This window comes from Vipera ursinii, assembly GCF_947247035.1.
Source record: "Vipera ursinii genome assembly, chromosome: Z".
Classification (NCBI taxonomy): domain Eukaryota; kingdom Metazoa; phylum Chordata; class Lepidosauria; order Squamata; family Viperidae; genus Vipera; species Vipera ursinii.
Window position 1 is genome coordinate 34801399 of NC_139517.1, and position 25618 is coordinate 34827016.

Below are 25618 nucleotides of genomic sequence, written 5' to 3' on the forward strand. Positions count from 1 at the left end.
TCAACTTCCCTCCGTCCAGTGCGCTCCCACAGAGAGGGCCTCCTCAGGATGCCTCCGATCAAAGAATGCCGATTGGTGGCCCCCAGGGGGAGGGCGTTCTCTGTGGGCGCGCCAGACCTGTGGAACCGCTTGCCAGTTGAGCTCGGGATGGCCCCCGACCTCCGCTCCTTCCGGCACGATCTAAAAACTTATCTATTCGAGCAATCTGACCTGGTTTGATGGGTTAGGGTTGGGGTTTTAATATGTCTTTTAATTACGGCAAACATGTACTTCTGATTCTAATTCTTTAGATTTGAGGATAGAGTCATCATAATTGAAAATATTATTTGACCATGAGTCAACCAGTGTGGCCTCACCACTATTTCTTTTCCAAACAAAGCTTCTAAGGCAACACCCAGAGGCATCTTCACAGAGAAAAAATATATTGTACTTGGAACAAAGAAAGAAAACGTGTGTGTTCCACATTTAATTTTCACTCAGTCCATCCTCCACTCCACTCCATTCTCTTTGAAAGTTATTACTCCCAATGTAGCAACCTTTAAAAGGGGAGCTTGAAATAGATCCAGAATGGCTTCTTTAAGGTCTCATGTTTAACCTCCAATTATAGTTTGTTCCTTCAAGCAGGGGACCAGTCCCCAGATGAATAGTTGTAAGTCCTTGGAACAGAAGAGTTTGTCACAAACCATCAAAACTAACAGGGCCTTTCTCCACTTGTTTCTAACTATGACTTTTTTTCTGCTGTTATCTTCACTTCATTCTCATGAGCTGTTTCTAGGTGTACCATTGCCAAAGGTAGTATTTCTCCCATTAAACTGACAGTATCCAACAATAGCCAAAAGCTATGAAATATCTTTATGCTTTGTCAGGCATCATGTCAGAAGTGGAATCAGATGATTAGAGAAGTGCTTATTGGCAGTTTCAGCTCATAGTCACATCTTTGATCCTTGGTAAACTTCAGCTGCTGTTATTCTTGCATTGCCTTCTCAACATGATATGCCCAGTTCTTTGAGAAGGCAATGCAAGAACAACAGTATCTGAAGCTGACCAAAGACCAAAGATGTGACTATGAGCTGAAACTGCCAATAAGCGCTTCTCTAAACGTCTGACTCCACTTCTGACATGATGTCTGACAAAGCATAGAAGATATTTGCTGGTTTCTTTTGAATCTGCACAAGAGCAGTAGAGCTATATTTTCTAGCACAGCACAGGGATCTGCTTTTTGCTTCTCTGATAGCCTTTATGTAATTGCATGCAAAAGCTTCCCTTCAGATACACACTTGTGCCATTTCACATCCACTACAGAGTGATGGAAACAATCAGTAGCTAGTAAATTAAAATAGCGGTATAGCAAAATTGTGCAATAGTTCGACTGACAGGATATAAAGTACTTTCACCCTATGTCATTGCTGTTTCAGGGCAAGGCAGCATAGCATAATAGTGGGATGATATGACTAACCCTGCACTTCCCAACTGCTTTTTGAACAAAATGTGGAGGTACCTGGAAGTTGGCATTTGTTGCCGGATCCTAAATAAAATGCTGCCTGTGACTCACTATCGTTGCGATTCCAATCATTTTTTTTATTCAATTCAGAACAAAGTATAAGAGGAGTGGCATGGGAAGAAGCATAACAATGATGCACACGACTTACAGTCAGACTTACTGTGTTCCTAGTGCAGGGTTGTGATTACTGGTGACAAGCTTAGAAGAACAGTAAAACAAGTAATCAACCAATCATTTTGCTTATCACGTGCTACATAGAACAGCACTATTCAACAGTAAACCAGAACAGCTGGCAGACTAACAATATGCAGTGGAGGCAGTGAATTTCATAGCAGTACAGTTTCCTGCAAACCCAATAGATAGTATTTTAATTCGCCAGAGGGGAAAGATCCATAACAGTGACCAATAACTCCATCCCTCACAAATTGGATTAGTCCTTTTTTAAAACTATCTAAATGGGTAACATAATGAAATCTGATGCTGGCAAACTCAATTATTTAACTTTATGTTGCATCAATAAGTACTTCCTTTTACCTGTTCTTAATCTTTCCTTAATTTTAGCAGGCAACCTGAATTCTAGAGTTGTAAGAAATGGAAAATGAACCTGTCTCTTTTCATCATGCAAGATTTTACAAACTGCTGTCATGTCACGTCTTACTTTTCTTCACAAAAATCTCATCATTTTTTATTCTATTGGAAGCGAACAGATGCTTAGGAAGAATTCACATCCAGGGCAAGATTGAATTAACATTCTCCCTCTCCCATAATTTCATTTTGGAGCAACTGCCCAGATGCCAAGACCTACCCTTTATTTTGTCCAATGCCTGCCCCAACATATGGGCCTAATTTACTTTCCGAAATTTTCAGCCAGCATATAAACCAAAATGAAAGTGAGAGTTCAGCCAGATATTTATTTATAACAAATTTTCTTTGACATTTTGATTAGTCCTAGTGAAATATATGTCTAATTTCCTTGATTCTTCCTTGTGATTCAACACAGCTACCTCAGATTTTGTCTGGTTTGGGATATTTATACATTTGCTTCATTTTTTGAATGGCTATATCAGCCAGATGTTATATAATTTTAAATTGTGTTAATTACACTTTGCTGTTTTACTGCACATTGAATAAGTGTAGAAGTTATACCATATGGATTGCAACAATAAATTATAATTGATTGATATAAACTAGGCAGATTTTGAAGCCCACATGCTCTTTCCTATTCCCCTCCCCCGTAAAGATTTGTTTCTTCGCTGCTTCAACCAAAAGGTGGCGCTGACGACGTTTTTATCTGTCAATCGTTAGATAATAGGTTTTTAAGCGAGCGCAATATTCCTCCTCCTTTTTTTTCTTTTCTTCTTTTTTTTCCTCTCTCCATTGCCCTATATTGGACAATAAACAAGAGAGAAAAGCCGAGAGAGAGAGAAAGAAGGAGAAAGGGAGAAAAGTGTTGCCGTACTTTAGATGCTAACTCCCGTCTCCCCCCTCCTTGAGGAAGCCGGAAAAAGAAACAAATAGCAGCCCCCCCCTTCAGTATGGTCGCAGAAAAGCGGGTCGCGGTGTGTAAATGAAAGAGAAAGGCAGCAATAAAACCGAATAAAGCTCCCACACGCTCCAGCGCGCCCCGGTTGCCCCCGAACCTAAGACTTCTGAGCCATAATTGCTGCGCTGTCGGCTGCAAGCAGCCAGGGCGACGTTGTTTGCGTGTGTGCGCGCGTGAGCGTCGGGTGTCGGTGAGTGTGTCTGTGTGCCTGGGGACCAGCCACCGCGTCTGCCCGAGCTCAGCGCCAGAGATGCCGCCAAGCTCTCTTTTGCAAATAACAATGTGGCATTTTCGTCCGGGGGGGAGGCGTCCGAGCCTTCTGCCTTCTTCCCCGTCATAGCGGATTGTGGGGGGGCATATCTTTTACATATCAAGGCGGGTCGGGGGAGGAGAGAAGGCCCGAGATCAAGAAGAGGAAGAAAAGGACGAGGAGTAAATGCGTGCTTGGAAACAGCGGTGCCAGCAGTAACACAACAAGGGGGTGGGGGTGGGAAATCAGCAAAAAAGAAACTTATGGAAGAATGAAGGAGATGGTGGGCGGCTGCTGCGTCTGTTCTGATGAACGCGGCTGGGCAGAAAACCCTCTGGTCTACTGTGATGGGCATGGCTGTAACGTGGCGGTACATCAAGGTAAGACCCCCCACCTAGCCTTTCCTCCTCGCGGATACCTTGGCCAACACCCCCTCCCGTTCCCCGCCAAACCCGGACTCGCCTTCTAACTCTCCGGGCGCTTGCCAGAAGTGGCTTGGCAGATCTGGAAAAAGACCGTGGGGATTAACCGGGACCACCTCCTCCCGCACTGATTGCCTCCCTAAAACCTTCGCAAGCTTTCAGTAAAATAAAAAAGCGGCGGGATTGGTTTTCGACATGGTGGAAGAAGAGTTGGAGGCGGGCTAAAACGTACATCATCATCACCGCCACCACCACCACCACCATCATCATTGTTATTGTTGTTGTAACCGTGCATTGAAGGAATTCTAGCGCCTTTTGTTCAGCTGGGGTACACTTGACAGGGGAGAGGGAGACGGATGCAATGCTGAGAAAGAAAGAAAGAAAGAAAGAAAGAAAGAAAGAAAGAAAGAAAGAAAGAAAGAAAGAAAGAAAGAAAGAAAGAGAAAGAAAGAAAGAAAGAAAGAAAGAAAGATAATTGACGAAAAGGGTTAAATGTGTGGTAGTCTGTTTATGTTGGCTATGAAAAGCATGATTTTAGCCTTTCCTTCTCCATTGACTATATGAGCCTGTGTATGTGTACATGCACGTAGTTGTTGCTTTGTTTCGCTTTCCTATTAATTTTTAATTGCACCACCATATAAAGGGGGTGAAGATGAGATACATCTGAATGCCAACAGACTCCAGAAGCATAGAAGGGACAGGGAAACGTCAGTTGTAATGGATGTTGTAAAAAATATATTATTTGACGTAGATTCAGAATGGCAGTGACCTCTGACTGTCTCCCTCGGCTTCCTTCCGGATTAGCTGAGCTTCTATTATTAGCTGCCCCGTAACATTGGGGATTTTTTATTGTTTATTTTAATGTTGTGGGTGGGGAGGGGGAGGGGAGACTTTTTGGTCTGCAATTGCAAGGTAAGTGAAGCAAAACAGAAGGTCCCCAGGACCAACTTTGGAATGTTCTTTGCAAAGCCACCCAGTGTAAAGAAAGCTGAAATGTGTGTTTGCCTGTGTGTGTGTGTGTGTGTGAGAGAGAGAGAGAGAGAGGGGGGGGGACATTTTCTTATTGCCACTTTCTAGTTACCTGTAGTAGATCATTAATCTTGGACATATAAAGACTAAGGTGGAAATACTTCAGTTACACCCTGCCTCAGATCTAGGTTTATTGCTGTAGTCTTGCACCTGAGGTTAGCTGCTGAAAGAAGAATGAGCAGAGTTTAGAATTCTTTGCTAAGGTGAATAGTCATCTCAAAAGAGAAGTTTTCACTTTGTCATGTACTGGAGTTTTGTGGCAAATCAGCTCTTCTGGAACATTCATTCCCATAGCAGAATAACTGGGGCTTCCTTAGTCCCTAGTCTCCAAACTTTATCAATGATAGCTGAAATTTAACTTCTGTGGATATTCTCCCTGCCCACAGATATTGTCTTCACTTGGCAGTACTTTTTTGTTTAGACAGACTTTTGAACTTTGCTGGAAATTGGAGGAGGTGCCCCAACAGAATTCAATTTTTTCCCCTACTATAAATCTTACAATATAATAAATTTATATAACCTGTTTTTATAACTGACATCTTTTTAAAAAGGAAGTAGCTGTGACAGGAGATGGCAGTATCTAATCAACTTTGGCTGACCTGGAAAACATCCCAGGGCTGAAGGTTAGACAGGATAATTGGGTGTGTGTGGGGGGGAATCCCAGAAGAACATAATAGCAAAATATTCATTTAGGTAGTCCTCGACTTAAAACAGTTTATTTAGTAACCATTGGAAGTTACAACTGCACTGAAAAAAGGGACTTATGACCCTTTTTCACACCAACCTTTGCAGCATCCCTGTGGTTATATGATCAAAATTCAGACATTTGCAACTGACTCATATTTATGATGGTTGCAGTGTCCTGGGGTCATGTGATCGACTTTGGCAACCTTCTGACAAAGTCAATGGGGAAGCCGGATTCACTTAACAACCATGTTCCTAACTTAATAACTGCAGTGATTCACTTAACAATTGGCAAGAAAGATCAAAAATAAGGCAAAACTCGTTTAACAAATGTTTCACTTAGTTTGGCTTTATTGTGGTTATAAGTCAAGGACTACCTGTATTGTGCAAATACCACAGTATTTATATATGCATGTAATTACATGGAGTCAAGCTTGACTTCAGTGGGCATGTCAGCTATTATCTAACTTGATCAATGGTCTGTGGAAAACCAGTAGCAGTGAAGTTCACCAAGTGGTCCACCATAACCTTATTACATTTGCCACCACTAAAACACTCAGAACATGCTAAGCACCATAATTCTGCTTCTCTGCATTCTGAACATCAGCTGATTTGCAAAAATGGAACACTGGCCAAAAACTTGTTTATGGTAATGCCTATGTGATAATACATACATAGGGAGTACTTCAATTCAGAAAACTGGCAATAGTGAAACAGGAATTGGATATAGTTACTGACTCAAGTCTCACACAAGTAACATACGGTAACCAAAAAGGATGAATTAGAAACCCAAAAGTTAACATCAAACATAGGACTTTAGTAAAGACTTCTTCTTAGTCCTCTAATGCTCAATACGTTTTTACTGAAGAACATTGTTGACAAGTAAGCATGAGTTGCTACAATGGTATGGGGTACTTAATGCTTAATTTTGAATTGATGTTTAGTACAACGTTTAGTTTAAAAATCCTCTTAAAATGCAGGGGATGTAGTACACAAATGCAAGTATAATCTCTACATTACTTGCTAAAAATGTGAACTCCTGAGCTTTTAAAGACAAAAATGTAGGGGGGTGTGTTTAATTTGGCGTTTCCTGCATTTTCCAAATATTTATCTAGTGGTTCTAGACAGCAGAAAATTTTGGGTACACTGATCTAGATATACAATGAATCGCACACTTTGTTCATATTACATATTATATATTTCATAGTATAGACTTAACTAAGGTTACAGCTGATCATTTTATTTAGTAGTTTCCACAGTAAAGTTTGAAATTAATCCTTATTTGAAATTAAGTCTATTTAGTAGCTTGAATGTGAACTCTTGAATATCCAACACATAAAAGTAATTAGACATACAAGCAAATGAGAGAACATTTGCAAAAAAAAAACGTGTCAGGTAGAACAGCATCTATAGGGAAGATTTAAAAAGTTGGTGGTTGCAACAATCCTGGATTTTTTATATGTACATCAATAAAAATGCACCTACAAAAAGAATTGGATATCAGTCACACTGCCAGAATCATTAACTTGATAACACCTACCCCCATGCTGCTGGTTAGCTGACTGTTTATCTGGGTTAGAGAGAGCTGATGCATTTAGATGTAAAGCTAAGCTATAAATACATTCACAGTGATTAACGGTTTGTAAAAAAAAATGTTGACTAGCCTCTTAAATGGGTAGCATTTCAGATTTCCTCTTTGAAATATTGGCAATCAAAGAGACTTACTAGGATGGTAAAGCACATTTTGTTCTTCCAACACCATATTTATTTATTAAAGTTTAACATATGATTGGGTGGCAGGGTTCATTACTGTGCTGGTTTTGCAGGAAAAGTTTACTTTTGTCTTGGATGTACAAAGCCGAGTTTGGTCAGATAGGACAATTATCTTAAAACTTACATGTAAAGTCATCATCCCCTTCATGGATTACTGCCTTGTCGTGGCGAAGGGGCTTGTGTAATTCAATGAAGCTATGAGCTATGCCGTGCAGGGCCACCCAAGCCGGAAAGGTCATAGCAGAGAGTTCTGACAAAACGTGATCCACTGGAGAAGGAAATGGCAACCTACTCCAGTATCTTTGCCATGAAAACCCTATGGACAGTACCAAAAGGCAAAACGATATGACGCTGGAAGATGAGCCCCTCAGGTCAGAAGGTGTCCAATATGCTACTGGGGAAGAGCAGAGGGATAGTACTAGTAGCGCCAGAAAGAATGAAGCGAGTGGGCCAAAGCCGAAAGGACGCTCAGCTGTGGATGTGTCTGGTGGTGAAAGGAAAGTCCAATGCTGTAAAGATTTTTTCTCCATAGGAACCTGGAATGTAAGATCCATGAATCAAGGAAAGCTGGATGTGGTCAAACAAGAGATGACAAGACTGAACATCGACATCTTAGGTATCAGCGAATTAAAATGCACAGGAATGGGTGAATTTAATTCAGATGACCATCAGGTATACTACTGCGGGCAAGAATCCCTCAGAAGAAATGGAGTAGCCTTCATAGTCAATAAAAGAGTAGGAAAAGCAATACTGGGATACAATCCTCAAAATGACAGAATGATCTCAGTTAGGAGGGAAGCGAAAGGCAAGGGAAAAAAGAAAGATACGCCCAATTGAATGCAGAATTCCAGAGAATAGCTAGAAGAGATAAGAATGCCTTCTTAAATGAACAGTGCAAAGAAATAGAAGAAAACAATAGAATAGGGAGGACCAGAGATCTTTTCAAGAAAATTGGTGAGATGAAGGGAATGTTTAATGCAAAAATGGGCATGATAAAGGACCAAAATGGCAGGGACCTAACAGAGGCAGAAGAGATTAAAAAGAGATGGCAGAATTACACAGAAGAACTATACAAGAATGAGCTTAATGTCCCTGATAATCACAATGAGGTGGTCACTGACCTCGAGCCAGACATCCTAGAATGTGAAGTGAAGTGGGCCTTAGAAAAACTAAGCAACAACAAAGCTAGTGGAGGTGACAGTATTCCAGATGAGCTATTCAAAATCTTAAAAGATGATGCAGTAAAAGTGCTACACTCAATTTGCCAGCAAATTTGGAAAACTCAACAGTGGCTACAGGATTGGAAAAGATCAGTTTACATTCCAATTCCAAAGAAAGGCAGTGCCAAAGAATGTTCAAACTATCGCACCATTGCACTCATTTCACATGCTAGTAAAGTTATGCTTAAAATCCTGCAAGCTAGACTCCAGCAGTATGTGGATCGAGAACTACCAGAAGTACAGGCAGGATTTCGAAGAGGCAGAGGAACTAGAGATCAAATTGCCAACATACGCTGGATCATGGAGAAAGCTAGAGAGTTCCAGAAAAATATCTACTTTTGCTTCATTGACTATGCTAAAGCCTTTGATTGTGTGGATCATAACACACTGTGGCAAGTTCTTAAAGAGATGGGCGTACCAGACCATCTTATTTGTCTCTTGAGAAACCAATATGTGGGCCAAGAAGCAACAGTGAGAACTGGACATGGAACCACTGATTGGTTCAGAATTGGGAAAGGAGTCCGGCAAGGCTGTATACTGTCACCCTGCCTATTTAACTTATATGCAGAGCACATCATGAGAAAGGCAGGGCTAGATGAATCAAAAGTTGGAATTAAGATTGCCGGAAGAAATATCAACAACCTAAGATATGCAGATGACACCACTGTAATGGCAGAAAGTGAAGAAGAACTAAAGAGCCTCGTGTTGCGGGTAAAGAAGTAGAGTGCAAAAGTTGGGTTGAAACTTAACATTAAGAAAACCAAGATCATGGCATCCGGCCCTCTAAATTCCTGGCAAATAGATGGGGAAGAAATGGAGGTAGTGATTTTATTTTCCTGGGCTCCAAGATCACTGCAGATGGGGACTGTAGCCAAGAAATTAAAAGACGCTTGCTCCTGGGGAGGAAAGCCATGGCAAATCTAGACAGCACACTAAAAAGCAGAGATATCACCCTGTCAACAAAAGTGCATATAGTCAAGGCTATGGTCTTCCCAGTTGCAATGTATGGCAGTGAAAGTTGGACCATAAAAAAAGCTGAGTGCCAAAGAATTGAGCCCTTTGAACTCTGGTGCTGGAGAAGACTCCTGCGAGTCCCTTGGACTGCAAGATGATCAAACCGGTCAGTCCTAGAGGAGATCAACCCTGACTGCTCTTTAGAAGGCCAGATCCTGAAGCTAAAACTCAAATACTTTGGCCACCTAATGAGAAGGAAGGACTCACTGGAGAAGAGCCTAATGCTGGGAAAGATTGAGGGCAATAGAAGAAGGAGACGACAGAGAATGAGGTGGCTGGATGGAGTCACTGAAGCAGTAGGCTTGAGCTTAAATGGACTCCAGCAGATGGTAGAGGACAGGAAGGCCTGGAGGAACGTTGTCCATAGGGTCGCGATGGGTCGGACACGACTTCGCAGCTAACAACAACAACAAAAGTCATCATAGTTACCTTACCTACGCTAATGTTAATAACACAAATAATGACCAAATAAAGCTATATAAAAAGATAAAACCTTTGAATTGTGGTAGCTAACTGGTGGCTTCATGGCTATTTATTGATTTAGGAGACAGGAAACAGATATTTGCAACCGGACTATATAATTTTTGATGGAACTGAAATCTTTCCCTTCTTCCCTCCTTCTGTCCCTCCCTCCCTCCCTTCCATCCTTCTTTTGCTATTACAAAGTTAACCCAACATATTGCTAGATGTTGATTCATTTTGAAATAATTCTATAAATTAAATTTGAAATATTTCATGATAATGAAGAAGTGTGAGAGCTTTGTGTATCTGCTTAGTCTCTAAACAAGGTGCTTATGGATGGGGCAGCTTCAATTTTTTGCTACCTTTTTAGATTCTGGCTTATTAAGCTGGAATTAGACAAAGGATTGTTCTTTATAAAGGACTTGTCTGTCCTTTGTATATCTCCTGTTGTAATGATGGAATTCCAAACATTGCTCCTTTCCTCTCTTATATACAACATTTAGCATCTCTGGGCACATGAGACAGCTTCTTGAGAGAAATGAGTCCAACTCCATATTCTTCTTTCAAGTTCAGTCTTCTTAAAGAACACTATTAACATAATTAGCTTTTAATTGCTGATAGGAAAAAGTCAAACCAGACTGTGTTTAGAAGTGTAAGAGTTTTATGTGCTAGGTGAATGAATATTTTAATACCAATAGAGAAGAATATTTGTATCTCAAACCCCACTCTTTACCAGGACTGATGTTGCTACCTGGTATGTGCAAGAAAACAGCCAAGTTCAGAGAGCACTAAGGACCCCTGAATATTTTAGTATTCTGAAAGCAGTAACCTGGTTGTTGACAGATGTTATTCACCTGTTAGGTACCCTTAGATACCAATAGTTTTCCAGTTGCTGTTCAAACTATTGCTTTTGACCTCAAAATGGTTCGGCACCTAGATACTGGCAAAATCAACTTCTTTTCTCTGTATCAGTTATCCAATAGGGTACTCTTTCTTACACACCCTAACCCTAACCCTTACACAGGGAAATGTTTTGGGTCATTGCTATCATGAGTTGAGCAAAAATACATAAATTTAAAAAAGGAAGGATAAAAATAACCCATTTTCACAAAATATAGGCAACCAAGCCAGAAGGCACTGTTTTTCAGTCACTGTTCCAGCTTTATGAAATACCCGCTCCCACTTCCTTTTAACTTTTAATCCAAGCCTTTTAGTAATCTGGAAGCCATGAAATTGAGTTTTTAGTTTTCATTATCACAATTACTATAATTTACCTTTGTGTTGTTAATACTTCAGTTAGTTAGGAGGTTTTTAAAAATTCAATTAATTACACTTACCGAGAATGTTTTTGAATTTTAAGGAAGCACTTTTTAAACTGTTTTATAAACTGAGTTTGTAGAATAAATAAAATAAGCACAATAAATAATGACATCAATTTTACTCAAAGGTACTAGTAGTAGACAGGATGGCACATTCATACAATCATGGGCTGTAGTATCTCTCTGCTTCATATTCTGTTGGTTCCTTGATCTACCTATTTTTTAATTTTAAAAAATGGAAAATTGGTTTGCAGAAAATTTACTAGTACAACCTCAAACTACATATTTATTTAAAGATTGCCTCTTTAGAAAACCAAAATGATAGGAAGATATAATTCAGTATTTTATTTGAAATGTAAAAAATTGCCTCCCAAAAAGATCAAGATATCTTGGGGTGCTAGAAAACTTCAGGAAAGATTAAAAGGGTACTGAGGAACAGCACCATCAGTTTATCTTCTGGTAAATTAGTGACTTGTATCTTGCTATACTCTCGCAGCTGCCGTTTTATAAACAAGCAAATCCCCTTCCTATAAAAACCATTTTATCACAACACTAATAATAATAATAATAATAATAATAATAATTTAATTTCTATACCGCCCTTCTCCCGAAGGACTCAGGGCGGTGTACAGGGCAATGCAATAAAATACAACATACAAAAATTAAAAAATATTAAATATTACAGCCCAATTCAATACATTAATACAATAACATTAAAATACCCCTAAACCCATCAGACCAGGCCGGCTTGTTCAAATAAATATGTTTTTAGGTCACGTCGGAAGGAGGGAAGGTCGGGAGCCATCCGGAGCTCCACCGGTAAATGGTTCCACAGGTCTGGTGCACCCACAGAGAACGCCCTCCCCCTGGGGGCCGCCAGTCGACACTCTTTGACCGACGGCACCCTAAGGAGGCCCTCTCTGTGGGAGCGCACTGGACGAAGGGAAGTTGATAATAGCTTGCTCTCAAAACTACACATACATCAACTAGTCCAGAAAGTTAGCTAAGACTGAAGAAAATCATCTTGACCAGGTATACATTGTCTAGTGGAGTTTTAAAAATGACTGCGAGGCCAAACAGGATTTAAAAGAAGGAAAATTGATGAGGCATTTCCACTGAATAGCTAGATAGACTTTCATCCTTGTTCCATTCCTTCACCAAACAACCACAGGTACATGTAACAGGACACAAATTGTATTTATTAATTATCTATCTTTTAACCAGTGCCTGATTAATGAAAGCTCGATATATTTCCATTTCAGTGTGCAAAGAAAAAACAACTAAGACTTCTACAGAAGCTATAATTCATTATAATAAAAACTGTTCTTAATAATTTCTTTTTAATTTCCTTCTCAAGAAATATACTAGATTCAAAGTCACATATAAGTAAATACATGATCCTAAAGTTTGATTTAACTGATCTGCCAAATTAGGCAATGAGGCTTCTAATTAGTTAATTTATATATTACTTTTCTACCCTTCTACAGCCTTAAAAATACTTTGGGGTTTCAACCCCCCTGACCTTCCCAAAATGGAGAATAATCAGGAGCTTCTCCCAGCATAATCAAATCAGTCAGGCAATTTCTGTTGAGACATTGTGGTCCTATAAGTAATCTGAGGCTGAACCTTGAAGGGCTTTATATGTTAAAAGTAGCATTTAAACTACATTCAGGATTTAAAATGGAGCCAATGCAAGGCCTGCAACATAGATGCAATATGATCCTACCAACTATTCCTGGTAAGGATCTGATCCACTGCCTTTTCCACCAATTTTCCATCATCTTTAATGGAACCCTATTGAGTGTACGTTGCAGTAGTATCTATGGAGATTCTCAGTCATCCAGATCATGGTTGTCCCAAAGGGACTTTTTCAAGAGGCTGTGACTTCCATTCCCCACCATCCAGTCAGAGCTGAAGAAGTTTCTTGAATGAGAAGTAAAACATCTTCAAAGAAAAAACAAGAAAGTCCAGTTGCCTCTTGAAAAAGCCCCTTAGGATGTTACAGTAGAGTAAAGAATGGTGGGGGTGGTGATGGGGGCATGAGCCACTGAAGCAAGGTTCTCATATCCCAGGTAAGATCATAACTAGGGTATCTCTGGTACTGGGCAAAGGCCTCCTGGCCATGCCTTCCATTTGCTGATCTAGCAGGAGCCTCAAGTCAGGGTAGTGCAGCTCTGTGTAGAATTACCATTGAGACAATAGGGAGAATCTAGAAGTACAGTCTTGCTAGATTTACATTTTAGCCTATTCTTTCCCATATAGGCCTTTACAGTCTCCAGGTACCAGGACAAACCTTTGACAGCATCTTCAAGGTAGCATGAGGCTGCAAATATAAAGGTGAATGTTATGCCCAAAGCACCAGCTGACCTCCCCTAGCGGCTTCATGTAGATATTAAATAACTGGGAAAGAACTGACCCCACGCAACCGTTCCCAAGGAAGCAAACACCCTGCCAATATCTGCTCATCTCCCACATTGACTCCTATTTATTCTATGCTCTCGTGTAAAGAATTATGGTCTATGTTAGATACTGGGTTCGTTGCTTCAATGACGAGACGAGGCAAGTGAGTTCAGCAAAGATCATTGTTTATTTGGTTGCAGACACTGAGCTGAGAAATAGTGCTGCGAATGCAGCAATTTATACCCTGGCCTCTAGGCGGCGGCCAATAGGTTTAAAGCAACCTATTGCCGCCCTAGAAGCAGCCAATGGCGGTGCTGGAGACGGGTTGTCTGAGGAGCTGGGAGCCGTTAGCCAGCTTGCCTGCTTGAGCAACCTTCCAGCAATTAACCCACATGATATTCCCTTAGCAAGACAAAGCCCAATACATTACAGTCTAGGAAAAAGATTTCTCCATGAAATTTCACTGAGTGAAATTCTTCTTCTTAGCCTAACTTACTTCATGTGATAGTGTGAATTGAAAGTAGAAAGAAGGAAGAAATGTGAATATCCCTATCAACTTTCTTCAAAAAGAAGAAAGGTTGAGATAAAAACATACAAATGAGCCAGGCCTATAAATGCTCATTCAGAAGTTAAGTTTCACCCTTTTCAATGAACATATTCACAGATAAATGATGGCCTCAGATATGTTACAACTAGCTGATGCTCAAGTTTCTGGAAGTTATAGTCCAAATATATGGAAGGGCTTCTTTCTAGAAAACTGATGCATGTGGTTGCAGATTAACTTTTTAGGATCACATCTTTTTGGTATTTGTTCCTAGTAAATTAAAGCTCTTTTCCCCCCTTTGGAATCTTTATGTTTTTCATGTAGGATGCTGGAATTATTTATATGTTCATATCCTTCTGGGCATATTTATAGGTTTTTTTACTAGTTTTTCCTTTTATGGTAAAGCAATAGTAAGTGCAAATAGTAACAAAGGGAGGGGTGGAGAAAGGAAGTAAGAAGGGAACATCAATTGAAGAAGAGAATATTAGCAACAGATCTTACTGGATGTCAGTTTAACTGGCACATTTTAAAATAAAGTTCAGCAAAATTGGGGACCCAGACCTGGGCAATTAAATAGCCAGGATTTATCAAACATGGAAATAAGCATGAGAACTTCAATCTCCTGATTAGTATATGAGACTCGTCTTCTAGTACAGTACTGTAGTAATGAATCGGGCAACCATGAGTATTCCCATGAGCCACTTGTTTTCACTATCAAATAGATCTCAAAATTCAGACATAGAATTGATTAATAAGAGTGAATCTGTAAACTCTGAACTTGCCTTTGAAACAAGGTTGAGAAGATGAGAATCTCAGTTCAGAAATAAGGCATCACAGGAAGAGTCACATTATAATGATCAGGATCTCAGTATTTTTCATCCTGTCCTATCAGCATGTTTTTATTAATTAAATATATCAATCAATATATCAAAATACAAATAAATATTTGTATTTTGTGTTGATTAGTCTTTTCAATCTAGTGCCCATTTTTGTCTCTGCAATTATACTTATATTCAGCTTCTCTAGATACCCAGCCTGGGTTAAATAGAAAATTTAGATCTATATATCTGGGGAGAATACTAATTTGCAGACAACGACCTTAATACATAGGTATGTCAGCATTTGTACATAAAGTTAGAGGAGAAACTTCCATGTTTCTCCTTTTCTGTTTTTTATTTGGATGCAAAATATTGAAGCAGGGACGCGGTGGCTCAGTGGGTTAGGACACTGAGCTTGTCGATCAGAAGGTCGGCAGTTTGGTGGGTCGAATCCTGAGTGCCGCGTAACAGAGTGAGCGCCTGTTACTCGTCCCAGCTTCTGCCAACCTAGCAGTTCGAAAGCACGTAAAAATGCAAGTAGAAAAATAGGGACCACTACGGTGGGAAGGTAACAGCGTTCCGTGAGCCTTTGGCGTCTAGTCATGCCGGCCACATGACCACGGAGACATCCTCGGACAAGCGCTGGCTTTTCGGCTTTGAAACGGAGATGAGCCCCTAGAGTCGGAAACGACTAGCATGCATGTGCGGGGGAACCTTTACCTTTACCTAAAATATTGAAGCACATACAAATGAGCATTAAAAAACACTACTCAATGCATATGTTCAGCCCATGAAATAGTATTCAGCATAAGAACTGAGCTCAGAATAATATACTCTTGATTTTTCCATACTCTTACATTGTTTCAGTTATCTAGTTTTTTTTCTTTAAAAAGTACTATTGATATCCTTGCAAATCACTAGTGGATTGGGATCTACTGATATGCATAAATACATATGGACCACTCCAAGAATTGCTATCATGTAATGGTTATTGTTGTGTCCTTAGTTACGGAGGGTTCTCCTTCAGAGGGAAAACTCAGAGCAGCCATTGGCTGTTACTCTTGGCGCCTGATTCAAAGCCGGGGATTGGTTACGTTTGAATAAGAGTTAGTATATAAGGTAGTGTTTAACCGTTAGTTAGTCAGTTGACATATGTGGGTTCAATAAATGTTCCTTGCTAAACCTCGCTGTCTCTGCTCGTCAATCCGGACTTAACAGTGGCGACAAAGGTGGGATCTGACGGCAGATCAGCAAAGGAGCCGGGGGTAAATAAATAAATAAATAAATAAAAAACCCGACCGGGCGAAAAGCGGGAAATTTGAACCACAGTCAACCGAGCAGCAAGCGATGAGACCTAAAGGATGGCGCAAGTGGTGTCTCTGAAGGAGTTCGACCCTAATTACCCCAAAGACTGGGAGGAGTATGTCGGTCAAGTTGAGGGGTTCATGCTGGTCAACGGGATCACGGAGGACAGGAAAAAGGCAGCGGCTCTCCTAACAATCAGCGGCACACCGGTTTACCGGGTAGCCGTAGGCCTGTGCCAACCCCTGCCAGTCTCCAGCGTATCGTACGCTGACCTGTTGGCCAAGCTGAAGGTCCATTTCACCCCAAAAAGGTCGGAGCTGTTTTGGCGGTGGATATTCGAGAAGCGGAACCAACGGCCGGGTGAATCTATTCAATAGTTTGTGGCGGCGGTCAGAGAAGCAGCCCTGCATTGCAAATACGACAATCTGGAGATTCGTATTAGAGACAGAGTGGTTTTGGGACTTCGTGACGAACAATTGCAAAACCGTATCATCTCAAAACCTACTGGCAACCTCCAAGAAGTTCTAGATGAGCTTCTGACATACGAATCTACCGGTAGACGCGACCCCCCCCCCCTACAACAGCATGGCTGCCTCAGCCGAAGTAAACCTTGAGAGCCATGTGGACGGTGGGGAGGTGGATTACCAGTGGGAAGCTGATATTGCGGAGATCACCCGAAGGTTCGGAAAGATGGCGCCGAGACCATCACGCGCCGACGGACCCGACCAAAGCAGAAGACAGCATCCGCCCGCGTACCAACGATCCCAGAGGGACATTCCAAACAGACCTCGCGACCCAGAAACGAAGTGTGGAAGCTGCGGGGGAAATCACCAACGCTCGACGTGCAGATTCAGAAATGCAAAATGTCGAGGCTGCAGAAAAACGGGCCACATCCAGGCCATCTGCCGAAGCTGACCGCACGACAACCATCTCCACGAGCTTGATGTTTGGCCCACAGGTGAGGTAACCCCCGATCGGAGTGGTAGAGAAGTCCCTAGACTAGAGGCGCGCACTTCCAACCCGGGGGCTGGGGCGAGGGTCAACCACGTGGGAAACCCTAAATTTAATTACACCCCAAGAATCAACCACATATTGAGGCCTAAATTGAGGATAGAAGTCCAAATGCAAGGCATTCCTTGCAAGATGGAAGTGGACTCAGGGGCCTCTGTATCAATAATTTCAAGGGACACCCTGAGTTACATAGAAAGGAGAAGTGGCCATAGAATTCCCCTTAAACCCACCGAACTACAACTAGCTGACTTCCAAAAAACACCTATTGAATTAGTGGGAGAGGCTAGCATTATGGTTAAATACAAGGGGTTTAGAGGAGTATTAACTGTTCTAGTCACTGAAGGCCAGAGAACTAGTCTTATAGGCCTTAATTGGTTCTCGGCCTTGGGCATCTGGGTTGGGGGAATTAACTCTATACAAAGGAAGACCCTCAAATCCGTCTGCGATGTATTTGAGGGGTCATTAGGGAGGTACAAAGGACCCCCCATTAACTTTAATTTAGACCCAGCAGTCAGGCCCATTAGGCTTAAGGCCCGGAGGGTGCCTTTCGCCCTTAAACAGAAAATCGAGGCCGAACTAGATAAGCTAGTAGGCCAGGGTGTTTTAGAACCAGTTGAAGGGGGCCTTTGGGAGACACCGATCGTCACACCCCTGAAACCGAACGGGGATGTGAGGATCTGTGCCGACTATAAAGCCACCCTAAACCTCGCAATGAAAAAACACGCTTACCCGGTCCCGACGGTGAAACAGGTCCTCGCGACGATCCAGGACGGCGCCATTTTCGCCAAGCTTGACTTGGCGCAGGCGTACTTGCAACTTACTGTGTCTAAGGAAGCCGCCGAGGCTCAAACGATAGTTACCCACAAGGGGGCGTTCCGCGTGCACAGACTTCAGTTCGGGATAGCTGCAGCTCCAGGCATCTTCCAGGAGGTGATGGAGAGGACCTTGAAGGGCATTCCAGGTGTATGCCCTTACTTTGACGATGTCCTCATCGCTGGAAAAACTGAGGACATCCTAGCTGAGAGGCTAGAACAGGTACTGGGGAAATTTAGAGAGGCAGGGTTGAAATTAAAAAAAGATAAGTGTTGCATAGGGGTAAAATCAACAGAATTCTTAGGGTTCAGGATTGATGCCCAGGGCATCCACCCAACAGAAGGAAAAATTAGAGCAATTAAATTAGCTCCAGAACCAAAGAACAAGGCGGAATTACAAGCCTTCCTTGGCTTGATTAATTTTTATCACACATTCCTGCCTCACAAAGCAGCTATAGCTGAGCCCCTACACAGACTCTTAGATAGGAAGACCCCGTGGCAGTGGCAGAAAAAACACAGGACCAGTTTTCAAACACTAAAAGACATATTGTCCAGTAACTCCACTGTCACTCACTTTATAGAAAATAAACCCATATTCTTAGCCTGTGATGCTTCCCCTTATGGCGTGGGAGCTGTCATCAGTCACATGGATGATCTGGGTCAACAGAGGCCTATAGCTTACTATTCCCGAACCTTAACAAAGGCAGAACGGAATTATGCACAGATTGACCGGGAAGCATTGGCCATCGTGGCAGGCGTAAAAAAGTTCCACGATTACCTGTACGGTAGGGACTTCACCATTTACACTGACCATAAACCCCTGCTAGGATTATTCACTACCGATAGACAAACACCACAAATTATGACTCCAAGAATGCTCAGATGGTCAATCTTCCTATCGGCTTATACATTCTCAATTAAACACAGGCCAGGCAAAGAGATGGAGCACGCTGATGCCCTCAGCAGGCTACCATTAGAGGATAGTGACACAGACCCTGCACCTGTGGGACAGATCATGTCCCTACAAGAACTTCCTGAGTGCCCCCTGACGGCTAGAGACATTGCAGCAGCTACCAGAAGAGACCCCATACTCAGCAGGATAGCAGCATGGGTACAAGGGGGATGGCCCAACAAAAATCCTGACCCCAAGTTCACACCGTACTTTAGAAGGAAGGATGAATTGTCATCTCACTTAGGGTGTATCTTATGGGGAAACAGGGTTGTGATTCCAGAGTATCATAGGAACACAGTGATTGGGGAACTTCATGAAGGGCACCCAGGTATTGTGTGTATGAAAGCTCTTGCTAGAAGCCATTTATGGTGGCCAGGGTTGGACAACGCCATTGAGGTCAAAGTTGCGGGGTGCTATCAGTGCCAGAGATCCAGACCAGAGCTAGCACATACAACAGTACATAAATGGGAAGAGGCAAGAAACCCGTGGTCTAGGATCCATATTGACTTCGCTGGCCCATTCCAGGGCCTCACATTCCTTGTAGTAGTGGACAGCTACTCCCGCTGGTTGGAGGTCGTGCCTGTTAAGTCCATGACATCAGCCAAAACCATACAGGTCTTAAGGGGACTCTTTGCCACTCATGGGTTACCTGACGTGATTGTTTCTGACAATGGGCCCCAATTCACATCTAATGAATTTCAGGACTTCCTCAAGGCCAACTGGATTAGGCACGCGACATCGGGACCCTTCCACCCCTCCCCCAACGGATTGGCAGAACGAAACATCAGGACAGCCAAGGACGCCCTTCGAAGACTCATCCACGGCAACTGGCATCAGAGACTGGCTCAGTTCCTGTTGGCCCAACATACCACACCCTGCACGGCCACAGGAAAGAGCCCAGCCGAAATGAGGTGGGGCAGACGTTTAACAACAAAACTGGACAGGTTGCACCCTGACAGGCTACCTGCTGAACAAGAGCTGGACGCTTCAACCTGGTCTCTGAACATTGGGGATATGGTGTGGGCTAGGAATTATGGACAAGGGGACAAATGGGTTCCTGGGGTAGTAATTGACAAAACTGGACCACTGTCGTATTTAATTGAGGGGGAAGGGAGGCAACTGCTTAGGAGACACATTGATCAGTTAAGGAAAAGGGCCCCCGAATGTGTACTAGCCAACAAAGTAGGTGAGAACACCACAGCAGACACTGTTCCTTCCCCAGCCAGGGTAAACACAGCACCAGGGGGTAATGGGAGGGAAATTTATTTTATTTATTTTATTTTAATTCCATTTATATCCCGCCCTTCTCCGAAGACTCAGGGCGGCTTACAAGCTTAGCAGTAGCTTGTAATTCAGGTCAATAGAAGCAACCCCCCAGATTCGCAATGCTGAAACAGAAATTGCGTTCCCTGACAGCCCAACAGAGTCGTCCAGTCAGTCCAGTGAACCCCAACAACAGCATCAACAACAACAGCCCGATAGGGATTCACCATCTGAAACACCAATACACACACCTGGGTCAGAGGCAATTGGCAATGGTGGAACTGAAACCCATTCAGCAGCTAGTATGGTCAGCAGATACCCAGTCAGGAAGCATAAGCCTCCTGGGTACTTGAAGGACTATATCCAATGGTAAATTTCATCCAGGGGGGAAGGGGTGTTGTGTCCTTAGTTACGGAGGGTTCTCCTTCAGAGGGAAAACTCAGAGCAGCCATAGGCTGTTACTCTCGGCGCCTGATTCAAAGCCGGGGATTGGTTACGTTTGAATAACAGTTAGTATATAAGGTAGTGTTTAACCGTTAGTTAGTCAGTTGACATATGTGGGTTCAATAAATGTTCCTTGCTAAACCTCGCTGTCTCTGCTCGTCAATCCGGACTTAACAGTTATACAAATTTTTCCATAAATACAGATAACTATCTATGGACAGTTCTAGATCTTTGCTACCAATTAATGGTTATCCAGATTTTTGCAGCCCAGTTGTGGAACTCTTACATTAAACCACACTTAATGTAGACTTGCCGATGCCATTCTGCATATTGTAGCTATTTGGTAATAGATTATATGATCCTTGTATTTTTCCAGTATTTATATTTTTTTGAAAGGCTATCCCTTTTCTTAAACTAACACAAGGCAAATCTGCAAGGACAAGCTAGGCTACAACACAATGCAACATGGTGCAATGTGTAATAATGATGGATAGAGACCTTGAACAATAATCATTGATATGAAAATAGAAAAGTTACAACTATAGACTTGGAATATTTTTCTCAATATGATTTCAGAGAGTATGAGAGAGTATGATTTCAGAAAATATTATTTGTCACTTAAACACAGCAAGTTAAAATGGATTGACCAAAATGACTCATACATCTACCAGCTGTTTTTCGTGCTACTGAAAAAGAAAGATCTCTTCACAGCCATGATGGGAGGTTCATCTTTACCTGTAATTACCTGAGCAAAATGGCTCTAAATTTTGACGTTTCATCTCTGTATTCACACACACAAATACACATATACTGCCCACATTCTAAATACTTCTACTATACGCAAGGACCTGTGTGTGCATATTCAAACTGTTATACTACTTTGGGGATTTTTTATCCACAAAGTTGATAACTGAATCAGCCATCATTAAGCAAAATCAGTTTCCCCCATTGATTTTGCTTGCTGGTAGTTGGCTAGGAAGATTACAAATGGTGATTGCATGACTCCCAGGATCCTGCAACTTTTGTAAATATATGCCTTTTGCCAAGCACCAAAATTTTGTTCATGCGACCATTGGTTTTAAGTGTGAGGACACTTTTTTCACAGCCATTGTAACAGTCACTAAACAATGGTTGTAAGTTGAGGACTTCCTATATACATTTATTTCTCGGTCCTCTTGAACTTTGATAGAAGTTGCCTTACAGTCAGAGCATGTGTAACTTTTCTTTATTTAAACATTTCTTTATTAAATGTGGTTTTATTCTGTTTCTCATTAATACAGTTCCTGAAGGGATTGAAATACATTTTTGTAATATGAAATACAGACACTAAATAGAAGGAAAAAAGAAAAACAAAGGTGAAATCCAGACCATATAGAAAATACTCATATAGGAAATAAGATCCCTATATGAGAATGTAGCTGAAAAGAGGTTCTCAAAATTCACAAGAAGAGTTTTCTGTGTCATCTTAGCAGTTGACTTCATCTAGGGCAGGGGTGTCAAACTCAATTTCATTGAGGGCTGCATGAGCATTGCGGTTGCCCTCAGGGGGCCAGGTGGGTATGAACAGGGTGGGCGTGGCCTACTGGGTGGGCGTGGCCAGAGTGCGTATGGCCTACTGGGTGGGCGTGGCCAGCTCTACATCGTTCGCATCAAGGATGCCTATGGGGGCCCGGGCAGAAGTGGGACAGATCTGAGGGTCTCTGGCAGGAGGAGGTTCTCTGGGCCAGGGCCAAGGCAGTGGGGGCCGTTCCCTCACTGTTTCCAGGATGGCTTCGCGAGCCACATGAAACCACTTCGCAGGCCAGATCTGGCCCCCGGGCCTTGTGTTTGACATGTCTGATCTAGGGTCTTCTACATGGTAATGGAGGGAAGAGAAATGTGCATAAAAAAAAATGAAGATTGCACCTGTGACTTCATGATCAAAATCTACCCTTGTGCATATAAAAAGGGACAAGGTTTTGCATGATTACAGCCACCTTCTTGGATTATATATTTATTTATATCACTCCATCTTTAGGACTGTCCATCTTGCATAAGCAACCTTGAGCAGCAAACAATTAAAACGTAATGCAAAACAAAAATAAAACTAGAATAAAATTAATAAAGCAGCTGCCTTTGGATGCCCTAATAAAGCATCTGTACTAACGAAGGTGAGACTGTAGGGTATTGTAGTAAGAGCATTCGATGTTAACGAGCAAAACTATGAATCTGAGTTAGTTGAATTGTTGTGGCTAGAGTATAATAGGAACAGCCAAGTTGTGCACTTGGAAAATGGATCTAAAAAGTTCACTGATACCAATTTCATTACCTTAAATTTTTGCCATGTATAGCCATTTATTGCAGTGTTTCAGATCCGTTCGATCTAGTAAGCTCCCGCAAAGCACATCTTTTGTGAATGCTTCTGTATTAATTATAGCTTTAGGACCATGACTTTGTGGTTGTAATCATAGATCCTAATGTCCTCCCTTAACTTGAGAATGATGAGATATTCCAATAATTCTTTTAATCAGTGGAACAACCTGCCTGCAGAAGTTGTGAACACTCCAACACTGGAAGTTTTAAAGAAGAGATTGGACAGCCATGAAATGGTATAGGGTTTCCGGCCTGAGCAGGGGTGGGACTAGATGACCTCCAAGGTCCCTTCCAACTTTAATATTATTATTATTACTCTCTTCAATATTTTTTCAGTACAAAGTGGAGATGATTGCACTGTTAAAAGAGTGGGCTGGATTTAGAACCCTGGCAATTGACCAACTTTGCTATCTTTTAGAATTGCTAGCATTTTCAACTGGCCTCTGGACTAGTGTGGCATCTCTTAAATATGACAGAAATAGATCCACTGCAGACTTTCAATAAGAAGCAGCATAGTATTTCTCACACATATAAACTGTTGAAAAGTACTCAGTGAAGCTTCAAATATTGCCTGACCAAATATTAACCTTCTGGTTTGCAAACATGGAATGGGAGTAGGAGTGGGGGATTCATGTATTTCTAATTCAGTCAGTATTTCAGAAGAATGCTTTGGAACATTTTTGACAAAAGAAAGGAAACAAAAGTTATTTAAATCACATCAAGAAAATTGAGGTCCAATATTGTATATATATATCTAAAGGAAGTTCACCCTACATTTGAAAAGCTCTTCTATAACTCCAATGCAGGCTACTTGCACTGTATGTGAATAATTAGATCCCAATTGCCTTCATAGCAACCAAAACGTGTAGTTGCAAGGGAATTATTTCAGTGCACATCAGAAGTCTCAATGGATAGCTGGGAAGACAGAGTATATTCCATTGCTTTTTCCCTTGGGTGGCTCTGTTTTGAAATGATGCTTAGAAAGATATCAGTATTCTACATTCTGAGAAAACTATGTTGTAAACTCTGCATTAACTTAAAATCAGAGATTTTGTTGTGTAACACAACAAAAATAAAAGATTTTGTTGTGACTCCAATTCCAGTGCAGGGAATTCAGACTGGAATATTCTCAGGATATGATTTTTCAAAGACATCTAACATTCTAAGCTCACTTTATCAAACTGTTCTACCATCAACTAAAATCCATATTCCTTGCAATGTTAAGTCCATTGAATTTATCTCTTCAGAGGTAGTAGAGAACAAGTTTTGCTGCCCATCAGACAATTGAAGAATGCTATGATATTCCTATCTATAGTTTTCTGGATCTCTTCTTCAAATTAAACAAGACCAGTTACCTTAAAATTTGTTCCTTAGCATACTATCCACTATTGTGATTAACCTTCCTTTAAATTATAAAGGACATAAGTGAACTGGGTTCACCTAACCCTAACCCAATTCACCTATAACCTTTATAGTTCCTAAGGGCTCAAATTGGACCTAGTAGATAAAGTATATGACTAATGCAGAGTAATGGGAAGCTGTCATTATGCTGTTCTGAGAACTCATATTCCATTAAGGCAACCTGAAATTGCATTAACTATGTTTGCACGTACATCATGTTGCTGATGTACAATAGAGCAAACCAAGCAAATGTACATATTCTAGCTTAATCCAGGTACTATTTTTGTTTCAGAGAGGCGGGGGAAAAATAAGAAAATAAGAAAGGTCTTTTATTTTTATTTGTATCAAGATTTGTTCATTTAATTCAGGCCATCAAGTACATCAAGGCTATTCCTATATACAATAAAATAAATATATGTAGCACAAGGTATGTCAGTTGTCAAAGGCACAGATCCCAAAGTAATTTTTGATGGAAGATTATTATGAGTATTTAGAACAAAAAATAACTACATCAGATGTTCTTAAAATAAGCTACCTGCTACTGATATATAGAATATTAAGTATAATAGATACATAAATTTCCTATTATAGAGTTGTACATCCCACAGAGTGTTCAATTATTTGGACAAGCACAGTTTTAAATAGCAATATGCAGGAAGATATGGAAGCATTAAAATTATTTTGATTCCCCTTCTCTAATTTGAAAATTGCAGTGTTGATATTTAATATTTTATTGATTGCATGTTTTTCCTTACCATTAGATCCAAAGCAAAATAATGTTAAAAATAGTAAGATTCAAGTAGATTGACTTGCACTGATTTGAATGGGCCTTTAATGGTAGCTGCATCTGGCTCCAACATAATTAATGCATATAACATTTTTAGCAACAGATTTCTCTGATGTACAATATGTACCTTTTTTCTCAGAAGTTGATTGTAGAAATATACTATTTTTTTTCCTTCAGAAGGTGATTGTAGAAATACTAAAACTTTTCTGAGTGGTAGAATCCTGTAGATTGAACATCTGCTCAAATAATTTGTATTTAGAGATGAAACCTTTCAATTAGTTGCAACAACTCCTACTTGTGTGATCATAGACC

The 25618-nt window shown here is 41.2% G+C and overlaps 1 protein-coding gene across 4 annotated transcripts in view; it reads left to right on the forward strand.

The window, feature by feature from the left end:
- Window positions 1–3448: 3448 nt before the first annotated feature.
- MLLT6 (MLLT6, PHD finger containing) overlaps window positions 3449–25618 on the forward strand; it is a 139962-nt gene continuing 117792 nt past the window's right edge. For all 4 annotated transcript variants that reach the window (XR_014494094.1, XM_083376275.1, XM_083376274.1 and 1 more), the window contains exon 1: window positions 3449–3674. Coding sequence is in view for 3 of the 4 variants with exons in the window: in XM_083376275.1 (XP_083232401.1) it covers window positions 3566–3674 (109 nt within the window). In the remaining variant the exon portion in view is untranslated. The remainder of the gene's footprint in view (window positions 3675–25618) is intronic.